The following is a 17107-nucleotide window of genomic DNA, read 5'->3' on the forward strand; positions in this document are numbered from 1 at the left end:
CAGTGGAAATCTGTGCTTTGGTCTGATGAGTCCAAATTTGAGATCTTAGGTTCCAACCACATGTCATTGTGCAACGCAGAAAAGGTGAACGGATGGACTCTACATGCCTGGTTCCCACTGTGAAGCATGGAGGAAGTGTGATGGTGTGGGGGTGCTTTGCTGGTGACATTGTTGGGGATTTATTCAAAATTGAAGGCATACTGAACCAGCATGGCTACCACAGCATCTTGCAGCGGCATGCTATTCCATCCGGTGTGCGTTTAGCTGGGCCATCATTTATTTTTCAACAGGACAATGACCCCAAACACACCTCCAGGCTGTGTAAGGGCTATTTGACCAAGAAGGAGAGTGATGGGGTGCTGCGCCAGAAGACCTAGCCTCCACAGTCACCGGACCTGAACCCAATGAAGGCAAAAGGGTCAACAAGTGCTAAGCATCTCTGGGAACTCCTTCAAGACTGTTGGAAGACCATTTCAGGTGAATACCTCTTGAAGCTCATCAAGAGAATGCCAAGAGTGTGCAAAGCAGTAATCAAAAAAAGGTGGCTACTTTGAAGAATCTAGAATATGACATATTTTCAGTTTTCACAATTTTTTGTTATGTCTATATTTCTACATGTGTTAATTCATAGTTTTGATGCCTTCAGTGTGAATCTACAATTTTCATAGTCATGAAAATAAAGAAAACTCTTTGAATGAAAAGGTGTGTCCAAACTTTTGGTCTGTACTGTACAGGGTGGGCCATTCATATGGATACACCTTAATAAAATGGGAATGGTTGGTGATATTAACTTCCTGTTTGTGGCACATTAGTATATGTAAGGGGGAAACTTTTCAAGATGGGTGGTGACCATGGTGGCCATTTTGAAGTTGGCCTTTTTGAATCCAACTTTTGTTTTTTCAATATGAAGAGGGTCATGTGACACATCAAACTTATTGGGAATTTTTACAAGACAAATAATGATGTGCTTGGTTTTAACATAACTTTATTCTTTCATGAGTAATTTACAAGTTTCTGTCCACTTATGAAATGTGTTCAATGTGCTGCCCATTGTGTTGGATTGTCAATGCAACCCTCTTCTCCCACTCTTCACACACTGATAGCAACACCGCAGGGGAAATGCTAGCACAGGCTTCCAGTATCCGTAGTTTCAGGTGCTGCACATCTCGTATCTTCACAGCATAGACGATTGCCTTCAGATGACCCCAAAGATAAAAGTCTGAGGGGGTCAGATCGGGAGACCTTGGGGGCCATTCAACTGGCCCACAATGACCAATCCACTTTCCAGGAAACTGTTCATCTAGGAATTCTCGGACCTGACACCCATAATGTGGTGGTGCACCATCATGCTGGAAAAACTCAGGGAACGTGCCAGCGTCAGTGCATAAAGAGGGAAACACATCATCATGTAGCAATTTCACATATCCAGTGGCCTTGAGGTTTCCATTGATGAAGAATGGCCCCACTATCTTTGTACCCCATATACCACACCATACCATCAATTTTTGTGTTCCAACAGACTTGGAGGGATCTATCCAATGTGGGTTAGTGTCAGACCAATAATGGTGGTTTTGTTTGTTAACTTCACCATTCACATAAAAGTTTGCCTCATCACTGAACAAAATCTTCTGCGTAAACTGAGGGTCCTGTTCCAATTTTGGGTTTGCCCATTCTGCAGCACCTGAAACTACGGATACTGGAAGCCTGTGCTATCATTTCTCCTGCGGTGTTGCTATCAGTGTGTGAAGAGTGGGAGAAGAGGGTTGCATTGACAATCCAACACAATGGGCAGCACATTGAACACATTTTATAAGTGGTCAGAAACTTGTAAATAACTCATGAAAGAATAAAGTTACGTTAAAACCAAGCACATCATTGTTTTTCTTGTGAAATTCCCAATAAGTTTCATGTGTCACATGACCCTCTTCCTATTGAAAAAACAAAAGTTGGATTCAAAATGGCCGACTTCAAAATGGCTGCCATGGTCACCACCCATCTTGAAAAGTTTCCCCCCTCACATATACTAATGTGCCACAAACAGGAAGTTAATATCATCAACCATTCCCATTTTATTAAGGTGTATCCATATAGATGGCCCACCCTGTATATCCTCCCCTAGTCCAGATAATAGTCAGACAATTAGCAGGCATTACGACATGTAATGAAATAGATCAAATTAATGCAAATAATTTTATTGGGTGAGCTTCTTGTGCTGTCTTCAGACTTGAAGAAAAAATTACTAATTTTCACTTTCTTCATTGTCATCAGGCAGTACCGATTGAATTTGGCTATCCAAACATAACAAGGAAGGAAAAAAATCATTTTTTTAGAACAGCACTTTGTACTTCTATGCCAAAGGCTGAACCCCTGGAAATCTCAGTATCTAGCCTGTAGTTCTTTGACAATGTAGAAGGCTCGGACCATGATGCAGCATTGCTGTGGTCTTGAATGGGCACTTGTGTGCTCTATCTGCCCAGGTGGTAGCCTTAGATTTTATAAAATGGAAAAATGTGTTATTTTCTCTTTCATGTTATATGCTTCAAAATAACTTCATCCACCTGGTGAGAGTATTTTACAATGTTTTGACCCCCTCCTTGCTTCTGAAACTGAAGAAACAAATTCTCAAAAATTTGTCCTGCAGGGGTAGATTTTCACTGCTCTACTTAAAGGGGTACTCCGCTGGAAAACATTTTTTTTTAATCAACTGATGCCAGAAAGTTAAACAGGTTTGTATATTGTAATCGTAATCCTTCCAGGACTTATCAGCTGTTATATGCTCCAGCGGAAGTTCTTTTCTTTTTGAATTTCCTTTCTGTCTGACCACAGTGCTCTCTACCAACACCTCTGTCCATGTCAGGAACTGTCCAGAGCAGGAAAAAATCCCCATAGCAAACCTCTTCTGCTCTGGACAGTTCCTGACATGGACAGAGGTGTCAGCAGAGAGCACTGTGGTCACACTGAAAGGAAATTCAAAAAGAAAAGAACTTCCTGTGGAGCATACAGCAGCTGATAAGTTCTGGAAGGATTAAGATTTTATATGGAAGTAAGTTACAAATCTGTTTAACTTTCTGACACCAGTTGATTAAAAAAAAATGTTTTTTAATTTTCAGCGGAGTACCCCATTAACATATGAAGTTGTTGCTGGACTTCATCAGCTGGCTAAGGGAAACATATAGGAAGAGAAGCTTTTCTATTAACATTGTACTCAACCTTAGATATAAAAGAATGCATAGCCCTTAAAGGGGTACTCCGGTGGAAAACATTTTTATATTTTTTTAAATCAACTGGTGCCAGAAAGTTAAACAGATTTGTAAATTATTTCTATTAAAAATCTTTACCCTTCCAGTACTTTTTAGCACCTGTATGCTACAGAGGAAATTGTTTTCTTTTTGATATGGGCATCAGGTGTCAGCAGAGAGCACTGTGAACAAGACAAAAAAGAAATTCAAAAAGAAAACAATTTCCTCTGTAGCATACAGCTGCTAAAAAGTACTGAAAGGGTAACGATTTTTTAATAGAAGTAATTTACAAATCTGTTTAACTTTTTGTCACCAGTTTATTTAAAAGAAAATGTTTTCCACAGGAGTACCCCTTTAAAGAACAACTTTATGCACTAGCTTTGGAAATGGAGCTTACAGAAACAGGAAGAGCCCTTTGAAAGACAACCACTTGACATCAACTTGACTACAATGGAGAAAATATGAGAGACTTTTAAGAACCAACTCAATGTCTCAGGTAGCTACTGGACAGCACAGAGTAGATCTTAGGGTTCTTTATGGTTTTAAAGAATCTGCAAATGAGAGGGTGATTATCAACTTCTACCTCCTATAAATAAATATTTGGCTGTCATGTGACCTTTTAAAATCCTCATGTAAAACACGGTAGGAAGAAAACACTTTTCTTGCAGCCAGGATTATTTCAATTACTTCTGCCATTCCTCCTCCTCTCAGTCTATCAGATTCTCTGTTGCCAGGCAGTCAAGTGGAGTCTATTCAGAGGTTCATGGTAAATTCCTTTCTGTAGAAGGAGGATACTGTGAAGGGGAAGCCTGATGTACATTCTTCTCGAGTGAGTAATTACAGTCATGGCCGTAAATGTTGCCACCCCTGAATTTTTTCTAGCAAATGTATTTCTCACAGAAAAGGATTGCAGTAACACATGTTTTGCTTTACAGATGTTTAATCCCTTTGTGTGTATTGGAACTAAACCAAAAAAGGGAGTAAAAAAAGCAAATTAGACATAATGTCAAACTAAACTCCAAAAATGGACAGGACAAAATTATTGGTACCCTTTCAAATTTGTGGAAAAATAAGATCTTTTTCCAAGCATGTGATGCTCCTTTAAATTCACCTGGGGCAGGTAACAGGTGTGGGCAATATTAAAATCACACCTGAAAGTTAATAAAAAGGAGAGAAGTTCACTTAGTCTTCGCATTGTGTGTCTGTGTGTGCCACACAAAGCATGGACAACAGAAAGAGGAAAAGAGAAATGTCTGAGGACTTGAGAACCAAAATTGTGGAAAAATATCAACAATCTCAAGTCCATCTCCAGAGATCTAGATTTGCCTTTGTCCACAGTGCACAACATTATGAAGAAGTTTGCCACCCATGGCACTGTAGCTAATCTCCCTGGGTGTGGACAGAAGAGAAAAATTGATGAAAGGTGTCAACGCAGGATAGTTGTGATGGTAGATAAGCAGCCCCAAACAAGTTCCAAAGATATTCAAGCTGTCTTGCAGGCTCAGGGAGCATCAGTGTCAGTGTCCGTTGACATTTAAATGAAATGAAATGCTATGGCAGGAGACCCAGGAGGACCCCACTGCTGACACAGAGACATAAAAAAGCAAGACAACATTTTGCCAAAATGAACTTGAGTAACCAAAATCCTTCTGGGAAAACATCTCGTGGACAGATGAGACAAAGATAGAGCTTTTTGGTAAAGCAGATCATTCTGTTTACCGAAAATGAAATGAGGCCTACAAAGAAAAAAACACAGTACCTACAGTGAAATATGGTGGAGGTTCCATTATGTTTTGGGGTTGTTTTGCTTCCTCTGGCACTGGGTGCCTTGAATGTGTGCAAGGCATCATGAAATCTGAGGATTACCAATTAATTTTGTGTCGCACTGTACAGCCCAGTTTGCAAAGGAAGGGTGGGCCAACATTCCGGCTGAGAGGTATAAGAAGCTTATTGATGGTTATAGGGTGTGCCACCAAATATTAAGTTAAGGGTGCCAATAATTTTGTCCAGACCATTTTTGGAGTTTGGTGTGACATTATGTCCAATTTGCTTTTTTCCTCCCTTTTTTGGTTTAGTTCTAATACACACAAAGGGAACAAACATGTGTATAGCAAAACATGTGTTACTGCAATCCTTTTCTGTGAAAAATACTTTATTTTCTTGAGAGATTTCAGGGGTGCCAACATTTACGGCCATCAATGTATGCTGAAAAACCAGGATATATGAGGCCAGTTTGGAGCCAGGAGAATTCTTGGTGGCTGTTTTGCTCATTTTTTGGTCAGATTTTAGGAGAAAATATATACAAGAAGGTATAAACAGATCCATCTAGCTGAAGGCGTCGATCTTCGTTGTGTGATCTGATCCCATCTGATTTGATTAGGAAAAAACAAAAAGATTTTAGCTTGGTTGCCTTTAGATCAATACAAGGAATACCCCATCTGTTAGTCAGGATACTAAAATACTTGTGTTTCAGGACCATTTTCCAGGGATGAAATTGTTCATGAGAAGATCCACCTGAATTTTTACTGAACTTCTTATATGCAGAGCTCTTAGCTATACCAGATTTAATTCTGCCCGTTTCATGATCCTCATGCATACTTTTAGTATTGGCAGACTTCTTGTGCCCCCTTTCTTGTTGAGGTAATATACAGACACTTGGTAGTCGGATTGAACACTGAACCTGATGTTTCTGTTGTAACAACTTCTTGCTCCACAGTTTGAAAGTACTTGCCAATCGATATTCTCTTTTCTTGAAAACCACAACCAAAGAGCTCTTCTTGTGGTGGCAGAAGGCTGTGTGGGTTGTAGTTTGGCCTGAAGAGCTAGAACATGTTCCTTTGCCCAGGGAACTGCCTCTATAGATTCTGTTAAGAGACCAAGGACCTTCATGTTCCGCCTGATGAAAATATGATTTCTTCATAATTACAATGAAACCAAGCTTCTGGAGAAGAGAAAGGCAATGTTCACACAGCCAAAAATGTGTGGAATGTCTGCCAGAAAATAAAGGCATTAGTATATCAACGAGAAAAAACAACAAGAGGTGCGCCCCTAGTGAGGACCGTTTATCATAAATGAAAGAAATAACGCAAAGATGGGTTTTTACCCCTAGGTGTTGCGCTCAGAGCACAACACCTACAGTAGCGCCTGGATGCAGAAAATCAGATGGAACCGCTGCCACGAGGAACTTCCCTGTGTGACGTCAGTCAGTCCGGTGGATTGCAATGGAAAGAGATATGTGAACAAGTTCCTCTAAAGAAGGCGCTGGTACCCGAAGATGGCCTGATGAAGATCCCGGTTCGGGATCAAAACGCGTAGCTAATAAAGAAGTATACCTCCATATTCGGGTACCAGCGCCTTCTTTAGAGGAACTTGTTCAGAAAATAAAGGCAGACTTTCCGCTTATTTACTTGATATGGATGCACTTGGACCGTTTGGAAATGTGTCATCTCCATAGACGGCAACGCAGAAATCTGGATTTCCGTGACAGAAACATCTGCTGTGGAAATTCTGTTGAGTGCACAGTGCAGCAGAATACCATTGGAATCAGTAGGACTCTCTGGCAGCAGATATCTGGCAGAATATTCCAGCAGAATTCCACTCATAAATTCCACCATTTGAACATGGCCAAAGGGTTTTTTGAAGATTGTCAAGCTGAATCAGAGGAGACTGAGCCATTAGAAACCAATGGATGTGTATCACCTGGATCTCTTGAAGGTGATCGGCTGGTTCTGCAACAGCGATTACCCTTTTGAAGACATAAGGAGTAGAAGAAAGGCTAAATGACAAGGCTCTGAGCTGGTGATGGTGAATGATACCTTCATGATAAATAGCCAAAGTCAAAAGTCAAAAGTCAAAGGTACATTCTTTTTTTCTTCTGTGATAGGAATATGTAAATAAGCATCTAAAAAGGTTGAGTGACACCATGATCTCTCTATGCTGCAGAACAGACAAAAGTAACTATATGGTTTCCACTCTGAACCAAATTTTGTTCAAAAAGTGAAAATCCATGATGAGGCGCCAGGATCCTCCTTGTTAAGCACTAGAAAGACTCTTGTATAGAATTCTTGGCCAATCTGATCTTGTGGAATCTTCAACTCCTTGGTTACCTACATAGCAAAGGCCTTTAAATGCTAATCTGTTTGTGCTGCAAAATAATTTTATTTGTTATATAGGTAATAAATAACTGATAAAACATAAGGATCACATAGATCTCATATAATACTACATAGTAGGAATGGAGAACCCCAAACTGCATAAGGCTGGTGTAGCACAGAGACACCCCTCATTGCATAATACTGTAATAGCAGAGAGACATCCATCACTGCAGAGTGCTGGAATAGCAGAGAGAGACCACTCACTGCATAATGCTGCAATAGCAAAGAGACACCACTGCATACCCATATGTACATAAAGATATTTAAAGTGTACCTGTCACTTTAAAAGTTTTCTCATGTCTTAGAGACAAATTAAAAGTTTTGATTTGTCTGGACCTGAGTATTCAAACCCCATCCGATCAATAGAATGATCAGGGAGGTAAGAATGCACTGAGCGAGGCAAGCCTAAAGGCTTACATTGTAAGTCTGTCTCAGTTAGCACGTTCTTCTAGGCTCATTTTTGCAATTGCTCGGGGACTGAACACTCAGACCCCAAATGATCAAAACTTTTGACATGCCTCTACAACATGCTCAAGTCTTCCCGGACCATTCTTAGGAAAGGGAGGCTGGTTAAACAGAACCATTACTCAGGCTTTCAGACACTACTCTAAGCTGTGCTTTGATGAATTTGGTGATCTGGTAACACAGTGGATCACCATTAACAAGCCAAACCACTTAAGCCAATATTACCATAACAGCTGTAACAACACCTACCAAGCAGTGCGCAATGAAATCATAAATAATTCTATGGCATAGCATTTGTATGACAAGATCTATAGACCACATCAACAAGGTCAGATATCCTTGCCTTTACATACTTATTAGGCTAAGCCTGCAAATCCCTTCCTAGACTTTCACACTGAAGCTGCGGAAAGATTCCTGAAGTTTGTGTAATGTCTGTTTTTGCATTTTTCAGTTTTAGGCCCTGTTCTGACTTTGTTTTTATGTATTATCTGTTTTCTGTGCTATTCTCCCTGGCTAGGGAATAGTTAATGGTATTAGCCATGAGTTTTAACCATGGTTGATTCCTGTTTTTGATATTGATTTCAGTCTGCTTGGTTTTATGTACACCTGTCGGCTTTTAGTACCTTGTTATATCTTAGTCTTTGTTCACGCTTCGAGTCTTGCTTGTACCGGTGCTCTGTATTTAGTATTCCTGTTTAGAGTCCTGACCCGTATTCCTCCATGTTATGGAGTTTGGTTTTTTATTATTACTGTTTGGAGTCCTGACCTGTATTCCTCCCTGTTATGGAGTTTGGTTTTGTATTATTACTGTTTGGTATCCTGACCTGTATTCCTCCATGTTTTGGAGTTTGGCTTTTGTTAAGTCTGTTCAGACTCATCTGGCTCTCAGTCTAGTGTTCCGTGTATTATATTTCTGTTTAGTTCTAGGCCAGTATCCTGATCACACGGTAGAGTGTGCACACTGACTAGAAGTCTATTTCGCATTTGTATTAATGTCCCTCCATGTTTGGAGTGGGGAGTCTAGTTCGTTCCATGTTCAATGTCCAGTGTGAACAGTGTTCTATGTTTCCCGTCCTGTTTAGTGTTTTACATTCAGTTCATCTTCATCCCCTGCATCTCCTGGTTTCTACTGTATACTTATTCCATATCTGCCGTTTATCTTGATTCCGTTTTCTGAACTGTATGTTGTTAGTACGCTATATCCTGCCCTGTTTGTATATTTATATCAAGTATGGTTTATCTGGTTGTTTTCTCATTATGTTTCTTACCTGTCCCTGACTATGTGCAGTATTATTTGTGTACCTCATGCCCAATGCACTTTAGCCCAGGGAGGGACCAGCTCCAGGTTGTCGATCTGCCGTTTTGCGTCGATGGACGCAAGTAGGCAGGGAGACTGTTTCTAGGGACAGCTTAGGGCTCACTCTCTCTGTCCACCCCTGTCATGACAGTTTTACATTGGTTCAGGAGACTATCCTGCACTCATACATCATCATCAAAAACCAAAAGGGAATTACAAAATCTTTCTTACCCTATTTCACAGAGGAGGAGAAGAAAATGGTGAAAGGTACAGTAGACTTTTTTGCCTTTAATAATTTCACCACTAGACTGGTAATTCATGAGACAAAGAATGATAGCAGATTTGATTCGAATCGACCAAACTTAGTTTTTTTTCTTTTCTTAGTTTTTTGAGTTATTGAATAAGATCAAGACTTTCTGTCAGATGCAACACGTCTAACATCATTCATTGGGCTTGCAGTCGTGTCGCATGGGATTAGATGACTTCTTAACTGGATAAGGAAGAACTGTGGAAACATTGCTATTTTTATAACAGCAAATGGAGTAGATGACAAGGCAGTAGAAAGGAATTAACTTAGAAAATATTATCTACAGAAATATATCCAGCAGTTGTTACAAGCCTACTTACATGACAACATCAACTTGAAGGGATACTATGCTTTCAAACTAACTGATAAAACAAAGTCGCAACATGGATTCAACAACTCCGCTATAACGACATGAAAGCTAAGATGTCAGGGATAATATACAGTAATCACTGCCAATGGCTTTCCACTGGACCAAGTTGGAAGTTACTGCAAAATGACGTGCAAAGAGCAAAGACGGGCAACTCATGCTCATTCTGCACATTTCTACATCTTTTTCAGATTCTTCTTTTTTTCACAGCCACTCTTTTATTAACTGTTACAATAATCCAAAAGAGGAGGAAACTACACTATAAGAAATGCCAGCATAATACTTGCTTTCTTACAAAAAAAAGCAAAAGGAATTAAGCCACTGCTGATACAGATTGCTCCATTCCATTTGTTCTCTGAAGTAAAAGATGTATAAACTTTCAATGTCCCTTCATCATATTTATATCTCTGTACTCGCTTTGCTGACGTAGGAAACTGATGTTCCCATAAGTGGAACCTATATAAAAATGAATTTATAAACTGATATTCTACTGTACATTTTTCATTACTTAAAAAATTAAAAGAATACATTTACAAAATATTGGTATTTGTTTGAATTGTCGCTTGCCTTCTAGCGGATTAATAACACTTTTCAATGGAAATACTGTCATGTATAATACTAAAATGCTGCTGGGCTCACACACAAAAAAAGCCCAAGACACAGCCATACTTACTTTTGTTGCCAGGGTTTTGACATTAATGGCTGTATGTTGAGTTATTAGGGGGGAACCGAAACATTAAACCTTTTAAGGCTAGGTTTCCACATAGGTTTTTCTAGCATTTTTTATAGAACTGCCACTGCAGTTTTTGAGCCAAAGCCAGAAGTGTATTCAAATGAATGGGAAATATAAAGGAAGGACTTACACTTCTCCTCCTTCCTCCTGGATCCACTTCTGACTTTGGCTCAAAAACTGTAATGGCAGTTTTTATAAAAACGCCCCCCAAAAATCTAGTTTTATACAGGCTGTGCACTCACTACTTTACATTGTAGTGATTGTCATTTTCTGTACTCAGTGAAGCCCTGTGAGCGCACGCCAGGCTGAAACAAGGCGGCATCTCTGCCATTGCCGAGGGCAGCGCTCCCGGATGAACACAGGAATGAATCAGCGGTAAATGAGCAGGATGAGTAACCTGAGTATCGTCCAGAACTGCACTGTGCACATGATGGAAAAGTCAGACTCCGGCGTTCGCAAAAAGAATACACATATCTATTCTTTCTGCGGACTTTGCTCAGAAATGTATTGCCATCTATGAGACAGCGCATTTCCAAGCGGTCCTAGCGTCAACCAGGAAATCAAATTTGCGGAATGTCCACTTAGGCGGACATTCAGCACATTTAACGTCATGTGAACATACTCTTAAAGGGGTACTCTGGAGGTGAAATTTTTTTTTCACATCATCTGGTGTCAGAAATTCAAAAGGGGTACTCCGGTGGAAAACAATTATTTTTTTAAATCAGTTGGTGCCAGAAAGTTAAACAGATTTGTAAATTACTTCTATTTAAAAATCTTCAGAGGAAGAGTTTGCTCATAGCAACCAATCAGCTCGCTTCTTTCATTTTTATAGAAGCCTGTGAAATAAGAAGTCATCTGATTGGCCGCTATAGGCAACTGGACAACTTTCCCTCTGGACGGGATTTGCTACATCTTCCCCTTATTTCTTCCAGGACTTATCAGCTGCTGTATCCTACATAGGAAGTTCTCTTCTTTTTGAATTTCTTTTCTGTCTTACCACAGTGCTCTCTGCTGACACCTCTGTCCACATCAAGACAGATGTGACTTTTTGATCACTTTGATATACAAAATAAGCCAAAAATACGCAATTCTGGACTTTGTTATTTATTTATTTTTTACATATACGCCATGTGGTTAAAGTACATTTTTATAGTTTGGCCATTTATGCACGCGGCGATACTACACATGTTTATGTTTATTTTTGTTTACATATTTTTTTTTTAAAGGAAAAAGGGGGTGATTCAAACTTTAATTAGGGAAGGGGTTAAATCAAATTGAATACACTGTTCAATGCTATGCCATAGAAAATAATAAAAAAAAAAAAAACATTGAAAGCAAAAAGATTACAGATTTTGTAAAGCTTGAGGCAGGACTCTTGAGTAGTAAGTACATATGGGTGTAATTTATTTAGGGTTAGTATTTATTAAGGTGGCTGGTCTGGGGTCTGATTAAATGCTGGGGTCTTAGTTAATGCATGTGAGGAGAGATTATAAAGGTATGCCACAGGGGTTGAAGCTTTTAGAGCATACAGTAGCCTGAAGGAGCAGCCAGCACTTTTTGTCCTGCCCTTTCATGAAGCTATTTTCAGTTTGCTTCTCACCGTGCAGCCTCCCACCACTTTTCAATGTAGTCCCACCAGTATTGAGGGTCCTAGACTTCTTTGATTTATAAGGCCCAGAAATGCCTTATGGTGGCCCAGTATGTATCTGATTCGATTTTTAAGTTTGAGCATAGCTTGATTAAATTCTTTAGATCTCTTTAGTCAGATAGGCACATGCATTTCTTTTATCTTTAAATCATACCTTTCATAAGTAATAGAAATTAATGTTATAGATTGGCCTATTTAAATTACTTTTCTAATATACTTCTTAATAGAAATTTGTGTTAAATTACCCCATTAAAATTTGGCCAAAAGAGGTCCTCCTTCTGGTCCTGCCTGCAGTCCTGCTAGCAGATTGTCTCCTGCAGCAGCCTGGCAGAGACAAAAGTCAGGTAATGTAGGTGCGACCTCAGTTCAGCACAGTGTATGGAGATTAATATTTCAGCTGGGGTGGGTGCAGCCTTAGCCAATCATATCCTCTCTCACACTGAACTGCTCTGGGCTGTATCTAGCAGAGTGAAAGAGGAAGTTCTCCCCAGCAAGGCTTCAGATGATGTCACGTCTGTTTAGGAATGCCCCTTCCCAGTCTGTTGAGCACACTGAGACTGAGCAGAAGATACAGAACAATATTAACCCCTTAAGGACCGGAGGTTTTTCCGTTTTTGCATTTTCGTTTTTTGCTCCTTGCCTTTAAAAAATCATAACTCTTTCAAATTTACACCTAAAAATCCATATGATGGCTTATTTTTTGCGCCACCAATTCTACTTTGTAATGACGTCAGTCATTTTGCCCAAAAATCTATGGTGAAGCGGGAAAAAAAATCATTGTGCGACAAAATTGAAAAAAAAAACGCTGTTTTGTAACTTTTGGGGGCTTCCGTTTCTACGTAGTACATTTTTCGGTAAAAATGACACCTGATATGTATTCTGTAGGTCCATACGATTAAAATGATACCCTACTTATATAGGTTTGATTTTGTCGGACTTCTGGAAAAAATCATAACTACATGCAGGAAAATTAATACGTTTAAAATTGTCATCTTCTGACCCCTATAACTTTTTTATTTTTCCGTGTATGGGGCGGTATGAGGGCTCATTTTTTGCGCCGTGATCTGAAGTTTTTAACGGTACCATTTTTGCATTGATAGGACTTATTGATCACTTTTTATTCATTTTTAAATGATATAAAAAGTGACCAAAAATGCACTATTTTGGACTTTGGAATTTTTTTGCGCGCACGCCATTGACCGAGCGGTTTAATTAATGATATATTTTTATAATTCGGACATTTCCGCACGCGGTGATACCACATATGTTTATTTTTATTTTTATTTACACTGTGTTTTTTTTTTTATTGGAAAAGGGGGGTGATTCAAACTTTTAATAGGGGAGGAGTTAAATGATCTTTATTCACTTTTTTTTTTCACTTTTTTTTTGCAATGTTATAGGTCCCATAGGGACCTATAACACTGCACACACTGATCTTCTATGTTGATCACTGGTTTCTCATAAGAAACCAGCGATCAACGATTCTGCCGGATGACTGCTCATGCCTGGATCTCAGGCACTGAGCAGTCATTCGGCGATCGGACAGCGAGGAGGCAGGAAGGGGCCCTCCCGCTGTCCTGTCAGCTGTTCGGGATGCCGCGATTTCACCGCGGCTATCCCGAACAGCCCACTGAGCTAGCCGGGATGCTTTCGGTTTCACTTTAGACGCGGCGTTCAACTTTGAACGCCGCGTCTAAAGGGTTAATAGCGCGCGGCACAGCGATCAATGCCGCGCGCTATTAGCCACGGGTCCCGGCCGTTGTTAGAGGCCGGGCCCGACCCGCTATGACGCGGGGCCACGCCGTGGCCCCGCGTTATAGATCGGGAGTGGACACATGACGTTCCAGTACGTCATGTGTCCTTAAGGGGTTAATGTAGAAAACTAACAAATAATAATAATTTTTAAAAAAGCAGGGGGTGTTTTATTATGACCGGGAGAGTAAACTTTGAGGATTAAAAAAATTATCAAACTCATGACAGGTACTCTTTAAGATATTAAGTACTTTTGAGTATCTTGCAATGTCCAGAGGGTTCATTGACCTCTTCATATACTTTACCTTTTGCCTGTTTTTTCATTACCAGGGTCTCTATGGTGCAAAATTGCTTTGGCTCTTGAAATTTTTGGATCTGGGCGTTCAATCTTCATTCCTGCTGCTACCACTCTGAAAAAAAAAGAGTTGTAAGTCTATTAATGAAGTGTGGGGTGAGTGGATAAATGTGTATTTATATCATCATGTATGAGCTACTACCAATTTATTTAATCCTTTGTTTAGTATTGCTTGGATAAGCCAGTCTATTTACAAAGTGCCAAAATAAACAAGAAATTAAAAAAAAAGATTTGTTGTACAGAATGGCATCAATACCTGTGGTATAACGTTTATCGTCCTTTTCAGGAATGTGTACAGACATTTTGAAGGGCAGGGGCTCAAGAAAAAAAGGACACTTTTCATAGTTTAAAAAATGCATGCACTGCAAAGAGCGGTGTGACGTCACAGGGAAGAGGCGCTGTAGCCCAGGGACACAGTGGAGCTACAGAAGAACAGCTTCTATAAAGGGTTGCCATGCATACATACATTTTGGCAGCGCCGGAGGCTTTATTTACACAGAAAATGTAACAGATGCACTTTAATATACTGTATTATAGAGAAGATTTATCAAAACCTGTGCAGGGAAAGAGTGGTGCAATTGTCTATTGCAACCAATCAGATTGCTTCTTTTATTTTGCAGAGGGCTTTTCCTCTGCAAAGGTTTTGATCAGTCTCCCACTATATGCCCTGACCTGACCTCTATATGACAGAACTGGCAAAGTACATGCCTCACCCAGCACCCACTTCATGCAGGAATCTTCACACAGCCCTAGGTTTAACACTGAAGAGATGGGCACCACACACATATATATGCTTATTATGCTGGAATATACAAGAATTTGCAAAATAACTAGTATTTGACAGTGAAGACTTTTAAATATGCAGAAAATGGGCAGGCATAGAGTGGCAAACAGGATGGAGGCAGGAAAACTCGGCAAGCCTGCTCCGCCTCTATTGCGCCCAAGACTGACTTTGCAAACTTGCAATGGGGGCAATATTTAGAGAAAGGCTGGACCTAATTTATAACTATAACATAATTTTACTCCTGTTCACCCACACTATAGCCCAGTGTATTGGGTTTAGTGCGGGTGAACAGCCTGTCAGTTTCCCTTTAATGATATACCCAGTGTGACAAACCCTGTCTAGGCTTTTGGGTATCAGTAATTTGCAGGAGGAATTGTGATACTCACATCTTAATCTGATGTTTACCAACATAGGGCATATATGTTGCACCGGAGAAGAATTTGCCACCTGGACCAAACCAGAAGTTCCCTGGGCACAGCCACAGGGAAGGTCCCAGCGGCTGCGTCCAGCTTTCCCAAATCCCAGCAAGTACCCGCTGCAGCGTAGACTCTGCATAAACCAACAATTTACCGCAATAAGTCTCCAGCACCGGTGGCAGTCATCGTTAACCCCTCGGTGCCCAACATAGTCTGCAGCTACTTGTTACAGTCTATTGCCGGGCAGCTTAAAGAGACAGCGCACTCAATTCTTCTTAAAGGGGTACTCCGCCCCTAGACATCCAAAGGATAGGGGATAAGATGTCAGATTGCCGGGGTCCCGCTGCTGGGGAGCCCTGGGATCCCCGCTGCAGCACCGCGCTCTCATTACAGCACAGAGCGAGTTCGCTCTGCACGTAATGACGGGCAGTACAGGAGCCGGAGCATCGATACGTCACGGCTCCGCCCCTCATGACGTCACGGCCCGCCCTTTTCAATACAAGTCTATGGGAGGGGCGTGGCGGTCATCACGCCCCCTCCCATAGACTTGCATTAAGGGGACAGGCCCTGATGTCACGAGGGGCAGAGCCATGACGTCACGCTGCTCTGTCCCCTGTATCGCCCGTCATTATGCACAGAGCGAACTCGCTCTGTGCTGTAATGAGAGCGCGGTGCCGCAGCGGGGATCCCAGGGCTCCCCAGCAGCGGGACCGCGCCGATCTGACATCTTAAGATGTCTAGGGGCGGAGTACCCCTTTAAAGAGACAGCGCACATAATTCTTCAAGAGACAACGCACTCAATTCTTTTTCAAGAGACAACGTACTCAAGTCTTCTTAAAGCGACAGCGAACTCAATCCATCCATCAATCCAACTCAATCCATCTTAAGTCTTCTTAAAGTGACACGCACTCAAAGAGATTGGCAACATGTCAGCACCCAGCTCTCCAGATCGACCCAGCAAGAGTACCCCTCCATCACCAGCAGCAGGAACATCTGCTACACCAGTGGTAGGAATCCTGCTGGTCCCGCTTGCAGTCCATGTCAATCACGTGGGTGCCCCAGCAACCGCACCAGTCTTTCTGGGGAATCCTATCCTTCCTACATAAAGCGGAAACCCTTTCACCCTGAGGGATTTCAAGGAGAATATCCAGAGCTTGTTTGTCTTTTACTCTTTCCACCCTAACCAACAGGTACCGCTGCTCAGAGGACAACTACAAGGACCAGCACTTGAGGAAGTCCGCACCTGGCCAGCCTCCGAGAAGGTGACGGTAGAGCAGATCTTCGAGGGGTTATATCAGGTATTTGAGTCACATTCTCCGTCAGAGGTACACCTTCGGTTGTACGAGAGGCGACAAAAGTCAGGTGAGACTCTGAAAGCTTATGCCGTAGCCCTACAAAATTCCCTAGAGACTGTTCAGAAGTTAGACTTATCACTCCAGATCAGGGTAACAAAGTACTGATGGAAAGGTTTATTGATGGGGCTCATAACAAATGGGACAAAGCTCAGTTCAGGATGTTAACAGTACAAAATCCCAATCTGTCCTACTCTGCTTTTAAAAGGCTGGCTATTCAGGTTATAGAGCCCGAGTC

The 17107-nt window shown here is 41.0% G+C and overlaps 1 protein-coding gene across 1 annotated transcript in view; it reads right to left on the reverse strand.

Annotated features, from left to right (window-relative positions):
• LOC130305051 (beta-1,4-galactosyltransferase 1-like) overlaps positions 1-17107 on the reverse strand; it is a 193409-nt gene that overhangs the window by 24573 nt on the left and 151729 nt on the right. Inside the window, exon 6 of the mRNA XM_056551975.1 lies at positions 14268-14372. Within this exon, the coding sequence (XP_056407950.1) occupies positions 14268-14372 (105 nt within the window). The remainder of the gene's footprint in view (positions 1-14267; positions 14373-17107) is intronic.

This window comes from Hyla sarda, chromosome 1 (assembly GCF_029499605.1).
Source record: "Hyla sarda isolate aHylSar1 chromosome 1, aHylSar1.hap1, whole genome shotgun sequence".
In the NCBI taxonomy this organism is placed as follows: Eukaryota; Metazoa; Chordata; class Amphibia; order Anura; family Hylidae; genus Hyla; species Hyla sarda.